Raw genomic sequence first — 22,077 nt, 5'->3', positions numbered from 1 at the left:
GCGAGTTGCAACTTATATAGAGATTTTCAACTACATGGGGGGTCGGCGCCCTTCACCCCCACATTGTTCAAGAGTCAGCTTTGGGGCGCCTGGGTGGCTTAGTCGGTTAAGCATCCGACTTTCGCTTAGGTCATGATCTCGCGGTTCGTGGGTTTGAGCCCTGCGTCGGGCTCTGTGCTGACTGCCAGCTCAGAGCCTGGAGCCTGTTTCAGAGTCTGTGTCTCCCTCTCTCTCTGACCCTCCCCTGCTCACACTGTCTCTCTCTCTATCTCTCTCTCAGAAATAAAACATTAAAAAAAAAAAAGGTCAGCTTACTGTGAGCCACAAATGCAAGTCTGTAGTTTTAAGTTTTCTGGTAGCCACATGAAAAAGAGCCACAGATGAAACTAATTTTTAAAAATGCATTTTATTTAACAGTCTATCCAAAATATTTTGGCTGTAGTCAATATGAAAAGATATGAGCTATTTTACATCTTTTCATCCCGAATCTTTGAAACCAAGTGGCTGCCATGTGGGAAAGCGCAGGTCTCCGGCGGAGGCTCTGTCCCAACCCGGCCTTCTAAATGAAAACCCTACATCTTTCTTCGTCCCTGCCCTTTCTCCTGTGCTTTTAGTCTTGGGAGCCAGGTTCACTGCCATCTGACAGTTGCTGTCTGTGAACATTTCTGAGACCAGGCTGTTCCAGCCGCCTGCGTGTCAGCCCCTGTCTGGGGAGCTGGGTGCTGATTTGACTCGGCCTTAGACAGTCACGCCAGGAATTCAGCCCTTGTTTTTCTTGCAGTGAATCAGTTAGCCTTAATCGCTGGGGCGTGTGAGGGCCTCCTGTGGCGCTCATTTCTTTCCAGGAGACTTCTGCGGACAGGAGACAGAGCTCAAATGTTCCAAATCCCCGCCCCGGGCAGTCCCAGCTGGGGTCTGCTTCCCTCTCTCCTGTCTAGCCTGAGGGGGGGCCTCCTGCTCCCGGGGCTGGAGTCTAGACCTCTTTTCTCCTGGCCCCCTCCCTCCGCGGACCACCACCACCCAGGAAGAGGCTTGGAGCTCTCCGGGGGGCGGATGGGGGCTGGGGGCGGGGGGCAGCCTTCTGTCTCCGCTTTGCCAGGTGCCTCCGCCACCTGTTCAGTCTCAAAGATAAGGAAGTGAGCTCTCTGGTTGGAGATGTGAGGTTGGCATTCAGGGCTGGCTGCTGGACCCTGCAGGCATTTAAACAATGGCCCTTTTCTGAGAGCAGTTGATTGCTAGCAGTGGTTAGAAGAAAATTGTCACCCTGGAATAACAATAACGTGGAGGGAGGGCTGGGGTTGGGGTGGGGGGCGCGTGGCCTCTGGGCCTGGCCTTCCATCTCTGGCTCCAGCTCACGGTCAGGTTCAGCGGGAACAGGACTTTGGAGCCCACTCTGCTCCCCTATTGCTACTGGCTCTGTCAAGGCTCCCTGGTGCCCTCCCCACCCCTGCTGCCCCGCCCTCCCTCAGCCCTCGCCCCTCCAGGATGGGTGACTGCTGTGTCCCCTCTCCAGGACCGAGTTCAGTGGCTTGTCCGTGAGATGCAGCCAAAAGGGACTCAAACTTTTTTCTGTCCTACGAGCACACGCGGCCAGTCTCAGTTCCGTCCCTGTCCTCTCTAGTCGGAGGGGTCCTTCTTTCCTCTCGGGGTGTTTTCTGCCCTCAGCTGGGCCTGCCGGGAGGTCCCAGGGCTCCCCAAAGCCAGTGGTGCTCCCTCCCCTTCACTACTGCCCAGCCCTCCCTCCACAGAAACTGTGATGCTTCCAGGGGGTGGTCTAGAGCCGCAGAAGGGTTCTTCGCGGTGGGCCAGTGACATGAGTGCCTGGAGCGGCTCCCGGATGGCCTGCCTGGCACTCAGTGTGAGGAAGAGGCCAATAAACTGGTACCACTGCCCACCACTCCATCTGACTCGGGAAAAGCCACCAGGAGCCCCTTCTGGGGGACCAGGTGAGGAGAAATGGGCAGGAAAACCCAAGCCCAGTAGGTTCCCAAGGGGCTTGGCCGGACCCGAGGCCCAGCAGCACCTGAAGGCTGATGCTGGGGAGGGGCCTTGGGGAAGGGGCCTTGGGGGCATCCCAGTCCCTCTGGAACTGGTCTCAGACTCTTCGGAGGATCCCAGCGATGCATGTCCTGTTGCATCTGGCCCCAGAGCCACGGACAGATAGGACGACACTGAGCCAGCCAGGAAGATTGGGCAGCGGGACTGTGGGGGTGTCCTCTGGGGAGACAACTGGGTGGTGTCCACTTTTAAAAATGTACCTTGTGCCAGTTGTCTGGGGTGAATGCCCCCTGGCTGCCCCATCAGGGTGATGGAGAGCACGGAGCCACCCCACCTCCCCCGGTGGGGTAAGAGCTGTGGGTGGGGGGCGTGGCCGATAGCCCGATAGCCAGGTGTGCTGTACTGCCCGGAGGTGTTTATTAACCCCCAGCCCGAGCACTGAGCATGCGCAAGCGTCTGTCTCCAGCCCCGTCCCTCCTGGGCCCCCGGTATTTCCCCGGCTGCATGTGCTCTCTGCCACTTCCCTCTGGGTGTGTGGGTGTAACAAGTCCAGACCTTCCCTGGGAGTCAGGCAGGCTCGGGCGCCCCGCCCTCTGGGCTGCGCCTTTTCCTCCCAAACTGGTTGTGCAGGAGCCGCCGAGTGTGGGCAGTGTGGGTGCATGCGTGGCAGCCCCGGCCGGTGCCCGCTCGCTGCCCCACCTGCGGGGAGGGGCCTCCCAGAAACTGCCTTCTCGGTGCCCCGCCAGCCCGCCTCGCCAGAGCCCAGCTGAGCCGCCAGCGAGGACACACGCCTGCTGCCCGCCACCCGCCTGCACCGGCCAAGCCCAGCCTGAGCCGGCACCTGCCTTTACAACCATGTTCAAGGGTCTGAGCAAAGGCTCCCAGGGCAAGGGGTCCCCTAAGGGCTCCCCGGCCAAGGGCTCTCCCAAGGGCTCCCCCAGCAAGCACAGCCGGTAAGCGGGGCCCGGGACAGCGGGCTGGAGCAGGGGTGGCTCCCGGCCCAGGTGCTCCGTTTCCACCTGGAAATGGCAGCCCGCCCGGAGCTCAGGACCAGCCCAGCGCTGGCATTCAGTGTCCTGAGGCCAAAGGGCCCCGGGGGTGGACTCTCTCCTTTGCCCAGACAGAGCTCTAGTCCTAGCAGGAGGCCAGGGATGGCCTGGGGCTCCCACATTCCAGGGGCCTGAGGGCCTCGGGTGGGGGTGCTCTGCAGGAGACCCACCAGATGAGTAGGGGCCCGGCAGGGGGTGGGGTGGGTGGCTGGGAGACTGGAGTGCCCCGCTCCCTGTCCGTGGCTCTGCCCTCACGGCCCTGCTGGAGCTGGGCTGACCCTTGGAACCCGGGTACAGGGTGGGCAGGGGACGGAGGCTGAGAAGGGAGGCCGGGTGCCTGGCGCAGGGAGGCGGGGCTGTTGTGCTGCGGGCTCCGAGCTGGAGCTTTCCTCTCCAGGCTCTCACCCGGGGCCCTGAGTTTTGTTACTGTGTTGGGGTGTGAGGAGCCGGTGCTGCAGGGTAAGGGGAGGGCCAGCCGGCCCCGGACACCCTCAGCCGCCCTCTGCTCCCCCAGCTCCCTGCCCGGCCCAGCCCCCCTTTCAACAGCCTCATGGTCCGCAGACAGACTTGGCGGCTCCCTTCTCCTTCCCTCGCACTGGCCCACTGGCCGTCAGCCCCCTCTGTAGGGTGGAGGTGGCAGATGGGAGCGGAGATGAAAGGCTCATTACCCTGATAGGGATCAGGGCGATGACACCTAGGCTGGGCTTCTGGGCAGACAGGAAAGACAGCAGGTAGGACTCTCACTGGAGTGGCCTGTCCTTTGGGGCTCCTGAGCCCTGCCCAGGGTGGAGTGTGCTCCTCCCGATGGGAGCAGCCCTCCCAGGAGGCCGGGCCTGAAGACAGGTGGCCCAGCGCTCAGGAGCCACAGCTCCCTGTCCCCAGGCAGGCTCCCTGCAGGGCTTTCCTAGCCTGGGGCAGCTGGTAGCTCTGTCTACACTGCCCCGGATGGCCGTGGCTGCAGTCCCCCCACCCCCACCCCCCGCCCAAACAGTGCTCATTGTTCCCCTCAAGTGCAATCTATTCCTTTGACACATTTATTGAGCACCTGCTATGTGCCAGGACTGTTCTAGGGACTGAGGATGCCACTTACACAGAACTAACAAACAGGTCCTTAGCTACGTGGTGCTTTTATTCTAGTGGAATAAACACTCGCTGGATGCTGACTCTGCACAGGCTGTGCCCTGGATGCTTCAGAGGGATTCATTCTCCTAACACCAAGCACTATGATGTAGATAACATTGAAGCCCCACTTTACAAGTGAGGAACTTTGGGCACAGAGAGTTTAAGTAACTTGCCCAAAGCCACATAGCAGTAGTGCTGGAAAATGATTAAACCCAGGCTGTTTGGTCCACGGTTCTTTCATTTTTTAAAAAATGTTTATTTTGAGAGCGAGAGAGAAGCACTTGTGAGTCGGGGAGAGGCAGAGAGAATTCCAAGTAGGCTCTTCGATATCAGTGCAGAGCCCAACTTGGGACCCGATCTCTGGAACTGAACAGTGAATTCATGACCTGAGTCAATCAGGTCAAGAGTGGGATGCTTTGGGCACCTGGGTGGCTCATTTGGTTAAGCACCCAACTTCGGCAGGTCATGACCTCATAGTTTTTGGGTTCAAGCCCTGTGTCGCCCTCTGGGCTGACAGCTCAGAGCCTGGAACCTGCTTCGGACTCTGTGTCTCCCTCTCTCTCTGCCCCTCCCCTGTTCCTGCTCTGTCTCCCTCTCTCTCAAAAATAAATAAACATTAAAAATTTTTTAAAAAGGGGCACCTGGGTGGCCCAGTCGGTTAAGCGTCCGACTTTGGCTCAGGTCATGATCTCGCGGTTCGTGGGTTCGAGCCCCGCGTTGGGCTCTGTGCTGACAACTCAGAGCCTGGAGCCTGTTTCAGATTCTGTATCTCTCTCTCTCTCTCTCTCTCTCTCTGACCCTCCCCTGCTGACTCTCACTCTCTCTCTCTCTCAGAAATAAATAAAACATTTAAAAACTATTTTTTAAAAAAATTAAAAAAAAAAAAAAGAGTTGGATGCTTAACCAAATGAGCCACCCAGACGCCCCTGCCCAGAGCCTGTCCGCCTGGGTTTTTACTGGCACTGCCCCTCTGTTGGGGCTGTGGGGTTCATCCTTTGATTCCTAATTCAAGGCCCAGCTCAGTGAAGCCTTCAGCGAACCCTTCCCCTTCCCCAGAGCTGTGAGCTAACAGGGTGCTGTGCTCATGAGGCTTGGACCACTCCGCCTTTTATTCGGTTTGCTTGACCCTCTGGGCCCCAGAGAGTGAGGTGCCCCGTGCAAAGGGCCCCGGGGAGCCAGATCAGGCTTATACTCTGCTCCTTGCTGTGTGACCTAGAGCAAGTCAGGTCCTTCTCTGGGCTTAATCCCCAAATCTGGGCAATGTTGGCGCGTCTCTGCAATCTCTGCCCACCCCCCCCCCCCCGCCCCAGTGCCGTGGGGCTCCTCCAGACGGTTGTTAGCCTCAGCATAGGCAGAGCCCAGGGCGACGAGGGGGAGACAGGGCTGGGGTGGGAGGAGGTTGGGGTGGGGGACATGCTGCTTCTCCCCGGCCAGCCCAACTGCCCCTCCCAAAGCCCAGCCATGCCGTCTCGTCTCTGGGCATTAGTGGCCGAGGCATGATTCACTCCCAAGTAAGAGGCGGGGAGCTGGGTGGGGTCGGGAGCTCCCTGCCAGGACAGTGAGGTTGGCCTGCTCCCTCGTGCCAGACACACTGGAGACTTCTACTCTCTGAACCCTTGTGCGGACACAGTGCTACCCGACCTTCAGGAATCTCCCAGAACGTCCTGCAGAGAGAAACCAGGGCTCCCCACATCTTGGATGCCTCCCTCCTGGGCAGTGAGCCAGGCTGCAGGGCAGGACGGGTCCGAGGGACACAGGGGACCCCACATAGGTGGACCCCATGCAGGTGGGTCTTTTCCAACCAAGCTGCCCTCTGTCCCCACCGCTACCCCAGGGCTGCCACCCAGGAGCTGGCCCTGCTCATCTCCCGCATGCAAGCCAATGCCGACCAGGTGGAGAGGGACATCCTGGAGACCCAGAAGAAACTGCAGCAGGTGAGGCCCCAGAGGCGAGCAGCAGGGGGGCGGGGGGCGGGGGCAAGGGAGGTTCCCTGAAGCCCCTGAGCTCCCAGCGCAGATGGTGAAAGTGGGCCAGAAAACCCTTGGCTTTCTCTGGTCGTGCCCCGAACCCAGTGGGCAAGAAGGCTCGGCTCGGCTTCTCTGTTGGGCTCCCGGCTTGGGGGTCAGAGGGGCTCCCGCATGTCCTTGTGGGGGTCAGAGGGACTCCCACGTGTCCTTGTGGGGGTCAGAGGGGCTCCCGCGTGTCCTTGTGGGGGTCAGAGGGGCTCCCGCGTGTCCTTGTGGGGGTCAGAGGGGCTCCCGCGTGTCCTTGTGGGGGTCAGAGGGGCTCCCGCGTGTCCTTGTGGGGGTCAGAGGGGCTCCCGCGTGTCCTTGTGGGGGTCAGAGGGGCTCCCGCATGACCTTGCACCTGCCCCACAGATGCCCTGGGCCTGGCCCTCTGCCGGTGTGGGCACCAAGGTCGGCAGATGGGAACGCGGGGGTGGGTCTCCGGGGGGTGGTGATGACGGGCAGCGAGGATGTGGCCCCACACCTGCAGGACCGAGTGCACAGCGAGGAGAACCAGGCCCTGAAGCACCGGCAGGAGGTGGGCCGCAGCCTGAAGGAGGCCGAGGTGCTGCTGAAGGATCTCTTCCTGGACGTGGACAAGGCCCGGCGGCTCAAGCACCCGCAGGCCGAGGAGATCGAGAAGGAGTGAGTGGGGTGGCGGCGGCCGGGCCGGGGCTTGACGATGGAAGCCTTGGGGTCCCAGGGGAGCCCCCCGCCCCGCCCTGATCTGCCGGCCGCCTCCTTGGCAGCATCAAGCAGCTGCACGAGCGGGTGACCCAGGAGTGTGCCAAGTACCGCGCCCTGTACGAGAAGATAGTGCTGCCGCCCGATGTGGGGCCCAGAGTCGACTGGGCACGGGTCCTGGAGCAGAAACAGGTCGGGGCACCCCCAGTGTCGGAGACCCCTCAGGGAGCTCGAGGCTCACACCTGACCCAATCAGGAATCCCAGAGCCTCGTGTCCCCAGGGGCCTGCTGAGGGCTTGGACCTGGGAGGGGGCTGGGAAGGGCGAGAGCACAGGAGACCGCGCAGCCAGGGAAGGCTTCCTGCAGGAAGGGGCGTGTGAAGAGGTGGGAGGGTTCAGTTAGGCTGGGGTGAAATGGTGAGGAGAGGACATTCCAGATAGAAGAAACACAGGCTCCAGCCCGGGGTGTGGTGGGAAGTGAGGTTTTCTGGGCAGGCAGGCAGAGCCAGGTCACGGGCGTGTCACCCTGAACATCGGGTGAGGGAACTGTGCTCTGATACCACAACAGAGAGATGCAGTGATGACAACGAAGGGGCAGTGGGGAGGGCGTGGGCAGAGCAGGCGTCGCGGGGTCCCTGAGCCTAGCGAGACGTGTGCAGGCGGGAGGTGCCAAGGCCAGGGTGGGTAAGGAGGCCGGGAAGACCTTCTAGCAGCTTGAGACCTGCGTTCTGGGGACCGGTAGGAGTCAGGGACTGAAATCATGGTGACACTGAGGCCTCAGCAGCGTGTCCCTCGGGGTGAGCTGCCTGCCATTCACCGGGGCCGCCCAGCTGGCCCGTCCGCCCTCTGCCCAGACGACCGCCACAGCTCCTCTGCACGGGGCAGTGTGGAGGGCGTGGGGGGCTGCCGCCCTGTGGCTGAGCTGAGCGGCCCGCTCCTTCTGCAGAAGCAGGTCTGCGAGGGCCAGTACGGGCCGGGCATGGCCGAGCTGGAGCAGCAGATCGCCGAGCACAACATCCTGCAGAAGGAGATCGAGGCCTATGGGCAGCAGCTGCGCAACCTCATCGGGCAGGTGGGGGGACGCACGTCCCTGCCTGGCCCCCCGCCCTGCCCCCCCTTCCCTTAGAGCCTGAGTAGCCCAGCTGGCCTTCTGGGGCAAGGGATGGAGGTGGGGGGTCCAGTGGGCCCAGGACGTGGGGTGCAGTCTCCCCTGCGTGCCGCCCCCCCTCACGGAGCCCGCTTTGTCTCCCCCCCTCCCCCACCTTGGTGGAGCCAGGACGCAGCTACCATCCGGAGCCAATACCGGGACCTCCTGGTGAGCACAGGAAGGACTGGGCTGGGTGGGTGGATGGGTGGGCAAGGAGGGGCTGGCGTTTCTGGACACGGCCTGACACGTCCCTTGCCGCCCCCCTCCCCACGCGTCCCGGAGCACAGAAGGCGGCCTCGTGGCGCGGGCAGAGCCTGGGCAGCCTGTACACGCACCTGCAGGGCTGCACGCGGCAGCTGACCGTCCTGGGCCAGCAGCAGCAGGCCATCCTGCAGCAGGACTGGAGCGACCTGATGGCGGACCCTGAGGGCGTGCGGAGGGAGTATGAGGTCGGTGGGGGAGGGGGGCTCTGGAGTGGAGGGCGTGAGGACCTCCCATCCGCCCCGCCGCTCTCCCCCCCCACCCCCCCACCCCCCCCACTGACGCTCCGGACTCTCCCCTAGCACTTCAAGCAGCATGAGCTGCTGAGCCAGGAGCAGAGCGTGAACCAGCTGGAGGATGACGGGGAGCGCATGCTGGAGCTGGGGCACCCCGCTGTGGGGCCCATCCAGGTGCGAGGGACAGAGGTGCTCGCGGTCTCAGGGACGCCCGCTCCCTCGATCCAGGGGCTGCCCGGGGAGGCTGGGGGGAGGGAGACGCAGCCCAGGTCAGGGCGGAGCCGAGCAGGCAGTGTGATGGGTGCAGAGCAGGGCGGGTGCCATCCGAGGGCTCCATGTTGCTGTCCTCAGACCCACCAGGAGGCCCTGAAGATGGCGTGGCAGAACTTTCTGAACCTGTGTATCTGCCAGGAGAGCCAGCTGCAGCACGTGGACGCCTACCGCCGGGTGAGCCTGTGTGCGGGGCGGGCGGCCACCAGGGCCCTGGGCGCAGAAGTGCCTGGGGGAGGCCACAGGCCATGCTCACACGCAGGGAGACAAGGCACTGCATAAAAACGGCAGAGCTGGGTCATCGTGACTGGGTCCCAGAGGGAAAGTGATGTCACACAAACATTAACAGGATGATGTGGTTCTCGGGGGCAGGGAAGGGGTTGGTTCTCAAGGGCAAAACAAACAAACAAATAAAAATCTTCCTCTTTGGGGCTCCTGGGTGGCTCAGTCAGTTAGGCGTCCGACTTTGGCTCAGGTCATGACCTCACGATTCGTGGGTTCGAGCCCCATGTCAGGCTCTGTGCTGACAGCTAGCTCAGAGCCTGGAGCCTGCTTTGGATTCTGTGCCTCCCTCTCTCTCTCTGACCCTCCCCTGTTCACGCTGTCTCTCTCTCTCTCAGAAATAAATAAAAAACATCAAAAATTAAAAAAAAACCTTCCTCTTCTGCATAAATCACAAATATATACACCTAATGGACAGACAGCACATCGGTAGTGTTACGATTTTATAGAGATGGTGGGGAAATTAAGGGAAAGATGTCTAAAAAGTCCCCTTAGAAGGGGCAATAATGAAAAAATGGTTGAAAAACTTTGACGTAGTATACAACAGGGAAGTTTTTTTTTTGTTAATTTCCACCCAAAATGTTTCATATACTTTGAGAGGGACAATTGCCGAAGTGTTTTTCCTTCCTTTTTCTTTTTTTCATATTTTCCTATGTAACCGGCATACATGATCACATGGACAAGAATTCTGTAACATCACCCAACTGCACGATGTTCCTTTTTTTTTTTAAGTTTATTTATTTTGAGAGAGAGAGAACATGCATGAGTGGAAGAGGGGCAGAGAGAGAGAGAGAGAGAATCCCGAGCAGGCTCTGTGCTGTGAGTGCAAAGCCTGACATGGGGCTCGATCCCACGAACCATGAGATCATGACTTGAGCCAGTCAAGTCAGACACTTGAGTGACCGAGCCCCCCCGGGTGCCCCCAGGAGTTTCTTTGCAAAGTACACTCCCAGCTTCCACCGGGGGGGCACCCACCTGAGATTCCAGCCAGGACGACTATAGGGACTCGAGTAAGCAGGAGAGCCCCGCTCCCCTGGGCAGGGAGCACCTAAGTCACGGCGGTTTAGAACACTGAAACAAGTCCAGCGAGCTGGAAATGCCCAATTTTGCAGAACATTCCAGTTAAAAAGGCCCCAAGGCCTGGTGGAAAGGCCAACGGTGCAGGGACCAGTGGCTTGCAGGGGCGGTGGGCGGTGGGCTGCTCTGGGCTCTGCCCCAAACTACCTACGACTTCAGTTCCAGGAAGAGGCCGACTCTGTCAGCCAAACCCTGGCCAAGCTGAACTCCAGCCTGGACACCCAGTACAGCCCTGCCCCCGGGGGACCCCCTGGCGCCCCCACAGAGCTGCTGCAACAGCTGGAGGTGAGCGAGCCCCGCCAGGCCACGTGCACCCCGCTCCGGGGAATGGGGCTAGCCCTTGCATCTGGGCCTCACCCTTCCCTGGGGCTTTAGTCACGTCCTGAGCCCATCCTGGGTGGGGAGAAGAAGCGGGGAACTGCTCTAGTAGGAAGGGGCTGGTCTGTTACCAGCAAGCCCCTCCCCCCTCTGGGCCTGTTTCCTTACGTGCAATGTGACAGAGACCCCCTGGGGGAGCTCTGAGCAACTCCCACCAGCCCCTACTCTAGAGGCCTGGGTGACACTGAGCCACCCCCCGCCCCACCCCAATCAGCAGACTCCCGGGATCCTGGGCCCCTTGAAGGGCCTTCTTTTACTTCCCTAAGAAACCCTGTCTTCATGAAGGCCCCTTGGCTCTCATGGGAGGGGGGCAGTACCGGACCGGCCTCAAGTGCAGCCTGGGACCCCGCAGGCAGAGAAGCAGCAGCTGGCTGTCGCTGAGAAGACCGTTGGGGACCTGCAGCAGCAAAGCCATCAGGTGGCCCCTCTGCCGCAGCGCAGGAACCCACCCCAGCAGCCTCTGCACGTGGACAGCATCTGCGACTGGGACTCAGGAGAAGTACACGCTCGGCCCAGCCAGCCTCAGCCCTGCCTGTCCAGTCCCACCACTGCCCCCGCCCTGCCCACCCCTCCAAGCCCTGCTCTGCCTCTGGCCTGTCCAGCCCCGACCCCACCTTGGCCTTAGCTCCCTCTCTTCCCTGCCCCTGAGCCAGCCCGAGCCCCTCCCGCCCTGTCCCGCAGGTGCAGCTGCTGCGGGGGGAGCGGTATATGCTGATGGACAACACCGACCAGCACACCTGGGTCGTGCAAGGCCCAGGTGGGGAGACCAAACGTGCCCCAGCTGCCTGCCTCTGCATCCCAGCTCCGGACCCTGAAGCCATGGCCACAGCCTCCAAGTGGGTCTGCCTGGGGACACTCGGGGGCAGGAGGCAGGCTGTGGGCCCAGACCATGTCCTGTGGTGTTCGCCTTTCGCCTGGACCAGTGACTCCTGGGGCGGGGGCGGGGGGACGGTTCGGAGAGAGAGGAGAGATGTCCTTCTCTGATCTCCTCGTTCTAGGCTGGCCTCGGAGCTGCAGGCCCTGAAGCAGAAATTGGCCACAGTCCAGAGCCACCTGACGGCCAGCACTACGCAGCCCTTACAGACTGGCCAGCAGGGTACTGAGGGCTGGCCAGAGACTTGGGGGATCGTTGGAAGAGAAGGAGTACATCCTACTTTGGTTGCTGTCGGGGGGGGGCGGTTTGTGACGGGCACGGGGTGACCCTGGATTAGGGACTTCTGCTGGGGGATTCCATCTCTTGGGCTGGCATGGCCCCTCACCCAGTTAGGCCCTACCCACCCCTCGCACCTCCCCCCACAGGATGCTCTGGGGGTACCAGGGAAGAGGCCCTCAGGCAGATGGGGAGACGGGAGGTAGGCTCTGGACCCTTACAGGCACCCTATGTCCCCAGCTCCCGCTGCCTCAGCGCCAGAAGACCCACAGGCCCAGAAGCTTCTGACACAGATGACCCAGCTGGATGCAGACCTAGGGCAGATAGAGAGGCAGGTGCTGGCCTGGGCCCGGGCCCCCCTGAGCCGCACGGCACCCCTGGAGGACCTGGAGGGCCGCATCCAAAGCCACAAGGTGGGTGGAACGCAAGGACAATGGGGATAAGAATGGCCCCGCCCTGGGGGTGCGTGAAGGAAAGGTGAGCAGAGCACGCAGGGGCCCGGGGACAGTGGGAGGGAGCGGACAGTCCAGGACTCAAGACCAGCTGGTTCCTGTCCTGGCTCCTCTACTGCCCAGATCTGCGATCTTCACAAATCACTTAACCTCTCTGGGCCTTGATTTCCTCACCGCTGAAAACAGACACAGTAATACCCACGCATGGTTGTTCCGAGGATGCCATAAAGCTCAGAGAAGTTTCTAGAGGGACAGGGCCCAGGGTAAAGGCCTGCACTTGGGAGATGTTCCAGCGAGGGTCCTGAGAGCACCAAAGAAGGCTGGGCGTCTGAGGGGTGATTCCTCCTGGAGGCAGGCGGGGGAGGCCCCTGGACGGGTTGAGGACGTGTCCTCCGAGCACTAACAGTGAAAGCAGCCCCTCCCCACGGGGGAGGGAAGGAGGGGGTGCGGTTCGGGTTATGTCCTTGCCGACCAGGTTCTGTTCAATACAGTGTCGGCGTTTGGTTTCTAAATGTTTGAGTCTCGATGGTCCCTGTCCCCGTGCAGCTGGCTGTTTCCACTCCATCCTGTACGGGACGTGTGGGGAACTCAGAGGGCCAGTGGGGACAGGAGGGCTCCTGGGCTGGGACAGGATGGGCGGGAGGTGACTGCACCCAGTCGAGAACTCTGAGGGGGCATCATGGGGAGACGGGGCGGGGGGAGCAGGCAGGGGGCACAAAGTAGCCTCAACACAGATCCCGCCGCCATCTGAGGCTCTGGGGCCGACAGGGGGCTGGGCCTTTACACCTGGGCCGGTGAGTCACCGGCTATGACTGCACAGGGGACATGGCAAGTCCTGAAGCCACCACATCTCCCACGTTAGGGGTGCTGGGGGCCCCCAGAAGCGCAATTAGTCCTGAAGTCTTGTGAGCGGCACAGCGACACCCCCGGAATTGTGCTGCCTCCTCCCATCAGTCGTTCTGCACATGAGGACATGGCGGGGGGGTGCTCAGCGAGGTTGACCGGCCCAAGGTCATCCACAAGGGGATTCTGGGGACCAGGAATGATCCTGGATCTCTGGCCATGTGAGCAGGGTTGGGTGGACCCTTCTGGAAGGAGACCTCTGACTCTGTCCATCCCCCCTACCCCCCACCCAGGGCACAGCCCAGCGGCTGCAGAGCCTGGGAGCAGAGAAGGAGGCGGCCCAGCAGGAGTGTGAGGCGTTTCTGTCTGGCCGGCCCGTGGGCCCCGTGGCCCTGCACCTGCCCGTGGCCCTCAACAGTGTCAAGAACAAGTATAGTGATGTTCAGGTTCTCTGCAACCTCTACGGGGAGAAGTGAGTGCTCCAGGGACTGGGAAGGGGGACAGCGGGGTGGTGCCATTGAGGTGCGTGTGGCCTCGGGAGTTCCTGACCTTGAGCCCCCACTTGAGACAGAGCCAGAGCGGCCCTGGGTCTGGAGCAGCAGATCCAGGAAGCAGAAAGGGTCATCCGAGGCTTCGAGTCCTCTGTGGCGCAGGAGCCCCCTCTCCCTGCCAGCCCAGGCGCGCTGCAGGACAGGGTCAGCGAGCTGCAGGTGAGGGGCCCGGTGGCCCTGCCAAGGATTTGCGGAGGGGTGGAGGTGGATGGAGCCACGGGTGCAAGGCACTGTGTCCCCTCCCCACCCAGCGCCTGCGGAGGGAGCTGCTGGGACAGCAGGCCTGCGTGCTGGGGCTGCACCGCGAGCTGAAGGCCACCGAGCACGCGTGCAGCACCCTGCAGAACAACCTGCGTGAGTTCTGCCAAGATCTGCCCCGCCAGCAGCGCCAGGCGAGGGCCCTCACCGACCGCTACCACGCTGTGGGGGACCAGCTGGACCTGCGGTGAGTGGCTGGGCCATGAGGGCTCGAGGCACGCCCCCCACAGCGCACAGCAGTGGCTGCTACCCCCACGCTGTGTGACCTTGGACTGGCGACTTCACCTCTCTGAGGCTAGGTTTTCCGCAACTCTAAAATGGGACAATAACAGCACCCATCTCCCAGGGTGAGCCTCCTTCCCTCCCTCCGTCCCTGGCACGGACCCTCTGGTCTATCCCTGAATGCCCAGCTCCGGCATAGGGTCCAGAGTCAGGGCATCAGCACGGTGGGTCCCTCAGGCCTCCTGACCCGTCCCAGGGAGGGAGGCACCCACCAGTCTCCTCCGTGCACCCCTCGCCTGTCCCCAGAGGGTAGCTGTCACCTCTGCTCTGGGTCCCCTCCTCCCGCAGGGAGAAGATGTTGCAGGACGCCAGCCTCACCTACCAGCAGTTCAAGAACTGCAGGGACAACTTGAGCTTCTGGCTGGAGCACCTGCCCCGCGGCCAAGTGCGGCCCAGCGACGGCCCCAGCCAGATTGCCTACAAGCTGCAGGCGCAGAAGGTGAGGGAGGAGCCGAGGCTGCAGGCTGCTTGGGGCCTCCCCACGGTAGAGCTGCCTGGGCGCGAGTGGCCCCCTAGTGGCCAGCGTTCCAAGAGCCCTCCAAGCACCGCCCCCTTCGGGGGTCACCCCTACCCGAAACACTGGCTCCACTTTGCCCACAGAAACGGCAAGCCCATGTCCATCTGGTATGAGGCGGGCAGCGAGCTGTATGCTCCTGGGGACTCCGACTCTTAGCACATCCTTTTCCTCCTACTTGCCAACCCCCTACTATGTACTGGCAATGAACCAGGGGCCCCGGGGGCAGCCAGTCTGGTGGGGGAGGCCGGTGCAGCACAGACCACCATGCTGGTAAGGGCCCTTGGGAAGAGCCCGAGCAGTGTGGGAGCCCCTAGCAGGACACAGGGGGGTCAGGGCACGTGGTCTGGAAGATAGGCGCCCGGGGCGGCAGGAGGGACGACAATGTCTAGGGAGAGAGTAACCGGGTAATGTCAGGCAGGGGGCTTGGGACAGAGATTCTTAGACCTGGCTGCAGATTAGAATCTCCCAGGGGGCTTTTAAAACATCCCTGTACCAGAGCCCCATTCCAGACTGATTAAATTGGAATGGCTGGGACCAGAACATTGGTACTTTTGTTTTTTTTTAAGTTTGTTTCTTTATTTTGAGGGAGAGAGAAAGAGAGCATGCACTTGTGCATAGAATAGGACTGGAGAGAGAGAATCCCAAGCACAGAGCCAGACTCGGGGCTCGATCTCACGAACTGTAAGATCATGAATGACCTGAGCCAAAATCAAGAGTCAGACACTTAATTGGCTGAGCCCCACATCAGTACTTTTAAAAAAGTTCCCCTGGGGCGCCTGAGTGGCTCAGTCGGTTAAGCGTCCAACTTCGGCTCAGGTCATGATCTCACCGTTCATGGGTTCAAGCCCCGTGTTGGGCTCTGTGCTGACAGCTCAGAGCCTGGAGCCTGCTTCAGATTTTGTGTCTCCCTCTCTCTCTGACCCTCCACTGCTCATGCTGTCTCTTTCTCTCAGAAATAAATAAAACATAAAAAATAATAATAACAATAAGAAGAACTTCTCAGTCCAAGAGGTGGTTCTCGGGTCCCTGGGCCTGCAGCACAGCATTATGGAGACACTTAGACATGCAAATTCTCAGGCCCCAGCCCAGGTCGGCTCAGTCAGGAACTCTGGAGGTGGGGCCTTCAGGCTCTGTTTTAACAGGCTGTCTAGGTGACTCGCAGGCTGAAGGCCTCTAGGCTAGGACATGACTCTGAGGGGCACTAGGCAGAAGGAAGCGATTCTCCCAAAGAGAGGAAAGAAGAATGGCGGCTCAGTCGGTTAAGTGTCTGACTTTGGCTCAGGTCATGGTCTCACAGTTCGTGGGTTCGAGCTCTATGTCTGGCTCTGTGCTGACGGCTCAGAACCTGAAGCTGCTTTCAGATACTGTGTCTCCCTCTCTCTTGGCCCCTCCCCCACTGTGTTCTCTCTTTCTCTCAAAAATAAACAAGCATAAAAAAAAAAAGGGGGGGGTGTGTGTGCCTGGGTGGCTCAGTCGGTTGAGCATCCGACTTCGGCTCAGGTCATGATCTCACAGTTCGTGGGTTCGAGCCCCGCATCCGCCTCTGTGCTGACAGCTCAGAGCCTGGAGCTGCATCCGATTCTGTGTCTCCCTCTCTCTCTCTGACCCTCCCCTGCTTGCGCTGTCTCTCTCTTTCTCTCAGAAATAAATAAAACATTATGGGGCGCCTGGGTGGCTTAGTCGGTTGGGTGTCCGACTTTCGCTCAGGTCATGATCTCGCGGTTCGTGGGTTCGAGCCCCTCGTTGGGCTCTGTGCTGACTGCCAGCTCAGAGCCTGGAGCCTGTTTCAGAGTCTGTGACTCCCTCTCTCTCTGACCCTCCCCTGCTCACGCTGTCTCTCTCTCTCTCCTAGAAACAAATAAAACATTTAAAAAAATTTAAAAAAAATAAAACATTAAAAAAATATTTAAAAAAAAAAAAAGAGGAAGGAAGAATTTCTGGAAAGAGAGACCCCGGAAAGGGCAGCTTCCCAAGCAAGTTTCTGCCCTGCGGCCCCAGGCGTGTGCTGCCTGCCTGAGCGCCGCCGGGAGGAGGGTGCCGGGAGGAGGGTGCCGGGAGGAGGGCGCCGGGAGGAGGGCGCCGGGAGGAGGTGTTTGCTCGCCTCCCTTGACTCTCGCTCTTGCCCTGGCAGAGGCTACAGCAGGAGATCCAGGGCCGAGAGCAGGACAGGGCCACGGCCTCCCGCCTCTCCCAGGGCCTGCAGGCAGCCCTCCAGGTGAGCGCAGTATGTCTCTCCCCTCCCTCCCTCCCCCTGCCAGCCCTCGGCTCTCCCATCCCCTGCCTCCCCCCGCTGACCCCTGGCCTGCTGTCCTTCCCTCCCTGCTCAGGACTACGAGTTGCAGGCAGACACCTACCGCTGCTCCCTGGAGACCAGCCGGGCAGGGGCGGCCCCGGACAGACCCCGAGGGGCTCCCCTGCAGGAGAGCATCCAGGCCCAGGTGAGAGGGGACCCAGCAGGGTCCGTGTCCGTCAGCGCCAGCTCTGCCAGCTCTGCAGCTGAGCTGACTCTGACCTCGCTCTCCCTCCCCGCGCCCCCCGCCCCCAGGAGAGGGACCTGACAAAGGCCTACACGGAGGTGGCAGCCGTGTGCCAGCAGCAGCTGTGCCAGCTGGAGTTTGCCAGAAGGATGCTCGAGAAGGTATGGGGACAGCGGCCACTCCGGCCCTGTGCTAGGCAGCCTGGGCTGGTCACTGACGGGGCAGGCTCGGCGGCCTGAGCACTACCGCTCCCTGCCTTCCCTGGTTCTCTCCTCAGCAGCTCTTCCAGGCCGGGAACCACCTCAGAGTCAGGCCCCGGAGACGTCAGTCAGTGCAGTCACAGCTTAGCCGCCGGGCAGTCCGCCCGTGGGGACAGGAGAAAATCCCCCACAAAGTCTTCAGCTTAGGACCAGCCGCGAGGGGCAAGAAGCCACCTGGGTCTCCATCGCTGGGACACAGAGCCTTCTACGGCTCCTGGAGTCTGGCTGAGAGACTTGCCAGCTTTCTCCTGCCCAGCGGAGCACCCCCCCCAGCACCCCCAGAGGAGCGTAGGCCCATACCCCGGAGCCTGGATGGCTGGATGGAAGGGGAGGGGTAAAGCTTTGGAAAGGAGACCCTGTCCTGTGTGCACGCTCCAGTGCAAATGCCGCCTGAACGCTGCCTTGCGTCACGGGGCCGAGGGGTCCTCTCAGAACCCTGCATCCAAGCCCCTCGGGTCTGCAGCCCCTGCTCCCAGAAGCCTCAGGAAGCCTCAGGAAGCAGGGAAGGAGCCTCTGATCTCAGGGTGCGAGGGGGGCGGTAGAAATGGGGCCCCTCCCTTCCTCCCACCCCGCCTCCCCTCCAGGACCCTTCCCCTCCTCCCCTCTCTCTCTGCAGAAGTTGCTCAGTGAGGACAGCCAGGTGGCGCACGCTGCTCGGCAGGGGTGTGAGGGCCCCGCCCGAGCAGGGAAGGAGTCCGAGGCCCTGAGGTCCCAGCTGGAGGAGGAGAGGAAGCGAGTGGCCCAGGTGCGGCACGAGTTGGAGGAGCAGAGGCACCAGCTGCTGCAGCTGAGGACCCAGCGGCCCTTGGAGAGGCTGGAGGAGAAGGAAGTGGTGGAGTTCTACCGGGACCCCCAGCTGGAGAGCGACCTGTCCCGGCTGAGGTCCCAGGTGGAAGACGAGGGCCAGAAGCGGGCCGGCCTGCAGGCGGACCTGGAGGCCGCGGCCCAGCGCGTGGTCCAGCTGGAGAGCAAGCGGCGGGCTGCGCAGCCTCACCTGCTGACCAAGGAGGTCACCCAGATCGAGAGGGACCCTGGCCTGGACAGCCAGGCGGCCCAGCTCAGCAGCGAGATCCAGCAGCTGCGGGGCCAGAACGCCGCCGTCTCGGCCCGGCTGGAGGAGCTCAAGAAGGAGCTGCTGGCCCTGGAGAAGAAGGAGCCGAACGTGAAGGAGAAGGTCGTGGTCAAAGAGGTGGTCAAGGTGGAGAAGGACCTGGAAATGCTCAAGGCGGCCCAGGCCCTGAGGCTGCAGCTGGAGGAGGACACCGCGCGGAGGAAGGGGGCGCAGGAGGCCGTGGCCAAGCTGCGGGCTCGCATTGACGAGCTGGAGCGGGCGATCGGCGCCGTGGAGCCCAAGGTGATCGTGAAGGAGGTGAAGAAGGTGGAGCGGGACCCCGGCCTCCTGGAAGAGGCGTCGAGGCTGAGGAGCCTCCTCGAGGAGACCCGGAGCGAGAACGTGACCCTGGCGCGCGAGCTGGAGGAGCTGCGTGGCAAGCACAGCGCGGCGGCGAAGCAGAAGCCCAAAGTCGAGCTCCAGGAGCACGTCCGCGAGACCTTCCAGGTGGCTCCCGAGACGCAGCAGGAGATGGCGCGGCTCCGGGCCCGGCTGCAGGAGACCGCCGGCCAGAGGAGCCGCGTGGAGAAGGAGGTGGCGGCGCTGCTGCCCGACCTGGCGGCCCTGCGCGCCCAGAAGCCCGCGGTGGAGTACAAGGAGGTGACGCAGGAGGTGGTGAGACACGAGAGGAACCCCGAGGTCCTGCGGGAGATCGACCGCCTGAAGGCGCAGCTCAACGAGCTGGTCAACAGCAGCGGGCGGGCCCAGGAGCAGCTCATCCGGCTGCAGGGGGAGCGCGACCAGTGGAAGCGGGAGCGCGCCAAGGTGGAGACCAAGACGGTGAACAAGGAGGTGGTGCGCCGCGAGAAGGACCCGGTGCTGGAGAAGGAGGCCGAGCGGCTGCGCCAGGAGGTACGAGAAGCCGCGCAGAAGAGGCGGGCGGCCGAGGATGCGGTGTCCGAGCTGCAGAGTAAGTACCTGCTGCTGGAGAGGAGGCGGCCCGAGGAGAAGGTGGTGGTGCAGGAGGTGGTGGTCACCCGCAAGGACCCGCGGCTCCGGGAGGACCACGGCCGGCTGAGCCGGAGCCTGGACGAGGAGGCGGCCCGGCGGCGGCGGCTGGAGCGGGAGGTGCAGCAGCTCCGGGCCGGCGTGCAGGAGAAGGAGGGCCTGCTCGGCTTCCGGGAGGACCGGGGCAAGAAGCTGGCCGCGGAGAGGGAGCTGCGGCAGCTGAGCCTGCGGATCCGGGAGCTGGAGAAGCGGCCGCCCGTGGTGCAAGAGAAGATCATCATGGAGGAGGTGGTCCAGCTGGAGACGGACCCGGACCTAGAGAAGTCCATGGAAGCCCTGCGGCAGGAGCTGGGCCGGGAGAAGGCCCAGGTGACAGGGCTGCATCGGGAGTGCAAGCAGCTGCAGGTGCAGATCGACGTTCTCCAGACGGCCAAATCGCAGGAGAAGACCATCTACAAGGAGGTGATCCGGGTGGAGAAGGACCCGGTGCTGGAGGGCGAGCGGTCCCGGGCGTGGGAGGCGCTCAGCAAGGAGCGCTCGGCGCGGCAGAGCCGGGAGGAGGAGGCGCAGCGCCTGCGCGCGCGCATCGACCAGGCCGAGGCGCTGAGTAAGACGTGGGCCCGGGAGGAGGCCGAGCTGCAGAAGGGCCGGGAGCAGGCGGCCCAGGAGCGCCGGCAGCTGCAGCAGGAGCTGCGGGAGCTGGAGAGGCGGAAGCAGCAGACGGTGCTGCATCTGCAGGAGGAGGCGCAGCTGCTCAGCCAGAGGTCGGAGAGCGAGCGCCAGAAGGCCGCCCAGCGGGGCCAGGAGCTCTCGCAGCTCGAGGCGGCCATCCTCCGTGAGAAGGACCAGATCCACGAGAAGGAGAGGACCCTGAGAGACCTGCACGCCAGGGTGAGCAGGGAGGAGCTCAACCAGGAGACCCAGACGCGCGAGACCAACCTCTCCACCAAGATCTCCATCCTGGAGCCAGAGACGGGGAAGGACATGTCCCCGTACGAGGCCTACAAGAGGGGCATCATCGATCGAGACCAGTACCTCCAGCTACAGGAGCTCGAGTGTGACTGGGAGGAGGTCACCACCTCGGGCCCCTGCGGGGAGGAGTCCGTGCTCCTGGACCGCAAGAGCGGGAAGCAGTACTCCATCGAGGCCGCCCTGCGCTGCCGGCGCATCTCCAAGGAGGAGTACCATCTCTACAAGGACGGCCGCCTCCCCATCTCTGAGTTCGCTCTGCTCGTGGCAGGGGAGACCAAGCCCTGCGCCTCGCTCTCCATTGGCTCCATCATCTCCAAGTCCCCGCTCGCCTCCCCAGCCCCCCAGAGCGCCGGTTTCTTCTCTCCCGGCCTCTCTCTCGGGCTCGGCGATGACAGCTTCCCCATCGCTGGCGTCTACGACACAACCACAGACAACAAATGCACCATCAAGACGGCAGTGGCCAAGAACATGCTGGACCCCATCACCGGGCAGAAGCTACTGGAGGCCCAGGCAGCCACGGGGGGCATCGTAGACCTCCTCAGCCGGGAGCGCTACTCCGTGCACAAGGCTATGGAGAGGGGGCTGGTGGAGAACACCTCAACGCAGAGGCTGCTCAACGCCCAGAAGGCCTTTACGGGCATTGAGGATCCCGTCACCAAGAAGAGGCTGTCGGTGGGTGAGGCCGTCCAGAAGGGCTGGATGCCCTGGGAGAGCGTGCTCCCACACCTGCAGGTGCAGCACCTGACTGGGGGGCTCATCGACCCCAAGAGGACCGGCCGCATCCCGGTCCCGCAGGCCGTGCTCTCCGGAATGATCAGCGAGGAGCTGGCCCAGCTCCTGCTGGATGAGTCTGGCTATGAGAAAGATCTGACAGACCCCATCTCCAAGGAGCGGATCAGCTATAAGGAGGCCATGGGGCGCTGCCGCAGAGACCCCCTGAGTGGCCTGCTGCTGCTCCCAGCTGCCCTGGAAGGGTACCGCTGCTACCGCGCCGCCTCCCCCATGGTACTGCGCTCCCTGCGCTGAGGGGATCCGGGGGAGCGGGCGTGAGGGGGAGGGTGGGACGCGCGCACCCCTCACCCCTGGAACGGCCTCATCCGAGGCGGTGGGTCTTCCGTCTGATCCCTGTGCTATATTATTCAAAAGTTTACGGTGTGGGACCCTCTCCTCTAACTTTGGCGCCCAGTCCATCCCCAGACCCAGCGATCGGTACGTCTGTCTTTCCTCCCTCCTCCCCGACCCAGTGCTTCCAATAAACGAATTCTCCCAGCGTCTAGTTCACGTTTGGGAACGCATGATGGATTTGTCTGAGTCGTAAGCACAAGGGACACTTGATGGGGTCCTTCCCAGGTGGGAAGCAGACCCACCCAACCAGTCTGGCCAAGGGGACGGGTGCTTCCAAGGGGCTTCGGCTCCCTGGACTCTGGGAGGGGTACACTGGTGGGTCCCGGAGAGACCCTGAACAGCCCCTCCCTGCTGCCTCTGCTCTGGGTCTCTGACTTCCGGCCAGGAACAGTCTCCAGCCCAATGTTAACCTCCCCCTTTTCAAATTTTTAAAAAATGTTTTATTTATTTCTGAGAGAGAGAGAAAGCGTGAGCAGGGGAGGGTCAGAGAGAGAGAGGGACACACAGAATCTGAACCAGACTCCAGGTTCTGAGCTGGCTGTCAGCACAGAGCCCAACGCGGGGCTCGAACCCACGAACCGTGAGATTAGGACCTGAGCCGAAGTCAGACGCTTAACCGACT

The 22,077-nt window shown here is 62.2% G+C and overlaps 1 protein-coding gene across 1 annotated transcript; it reads left to right on the top strand.

Annotated features, from left to right (window-relative positions):
* The first annotated feature begins 2,819 nt into the window (after positions 1–2,819).
* On the top strand, positions 2,820–21,625 carry EVPL (envoplakin). The gene is made up of 22 exons (XM_039226177.1): positions 2,820–2,951; positions 6,004–6,103; positions 6,666–6,820; positions 6,925–7,051; positions 7,805–7,930; positions 8,135–8,173; positions 8,293–8,454; positions 8,569–8,676; positions 8,854–8,949; positions 10,291–10,416; positions 10,862–11,008; positions 11,191–11,345; positions 11,508–11,605; positions 11,900–12,072; positions 13,248–13,426; positions 13,526–13,664; positions 13,757–13,950; positions 14,334–14,484; positions 16,694–16,777; positions 16,890–17,000; positions 17,108–17,200; positions 17,916–21,625. Exons 1-22 carry the CDS (start codon positions 2,854–2,856, stop codon positions 21,354–21,356), a joined length of 6,102 nt encoding a protein of 2,033 aa, XP_039082108.1. The 5' UTR covers positions 2,820–2,853; the 3' UTR covers positions 21,357–21,625.
* The last annotated feature ends 452 nt before the right edge of the window (positions 21,626–22,077 follow it).

Source organism: Hyaena hyaena, unplaced genomic scaffold, assembly GCF_003009895.1.
Source record: "Hyaena hyaena isolate Hyena2069 unplaced genomic scaffold, ASM300989v1 scaffold_21, whole genome shotgun sequence".
NCBI lineage: Eukaryota > Metazoa > Chordata > Mammalia > Carnivora > Hyaenidae > Hyaena > Hyaena hyaena.
The sequence above is the reverse complement of the archived record's forward strand: the minus strand, read 5'-3'. Positions and strand labels throughout refer to the sequence as shown.

Excerpts from the sequence above, each read along its gene's own strand:
- EVPL (XM_039226177.1), top strand. The coding sequence starts at position 2,854 with ATGTTCAAGGGTCTGAGCAAAGGCTCCCAGGGCAAGGGGTCCCCTAAG. Across the intron at positions 8,677-8,853 it reads CCGCTGTGGGGCCCATCCAG|ACCCACCAGGAGGCCCTGAA; the intron begins GTGCGAGGGACA and ends TGCTGTCCTCAG. Across the intron at positions 17,001-17,107 it reads AGGAGAGCATCCAGGCCCAG|GAGAGGGACCTGACAAAGGC; the intron begins GTGAGAGGGGAC and ends CCCCGCCCCCAG.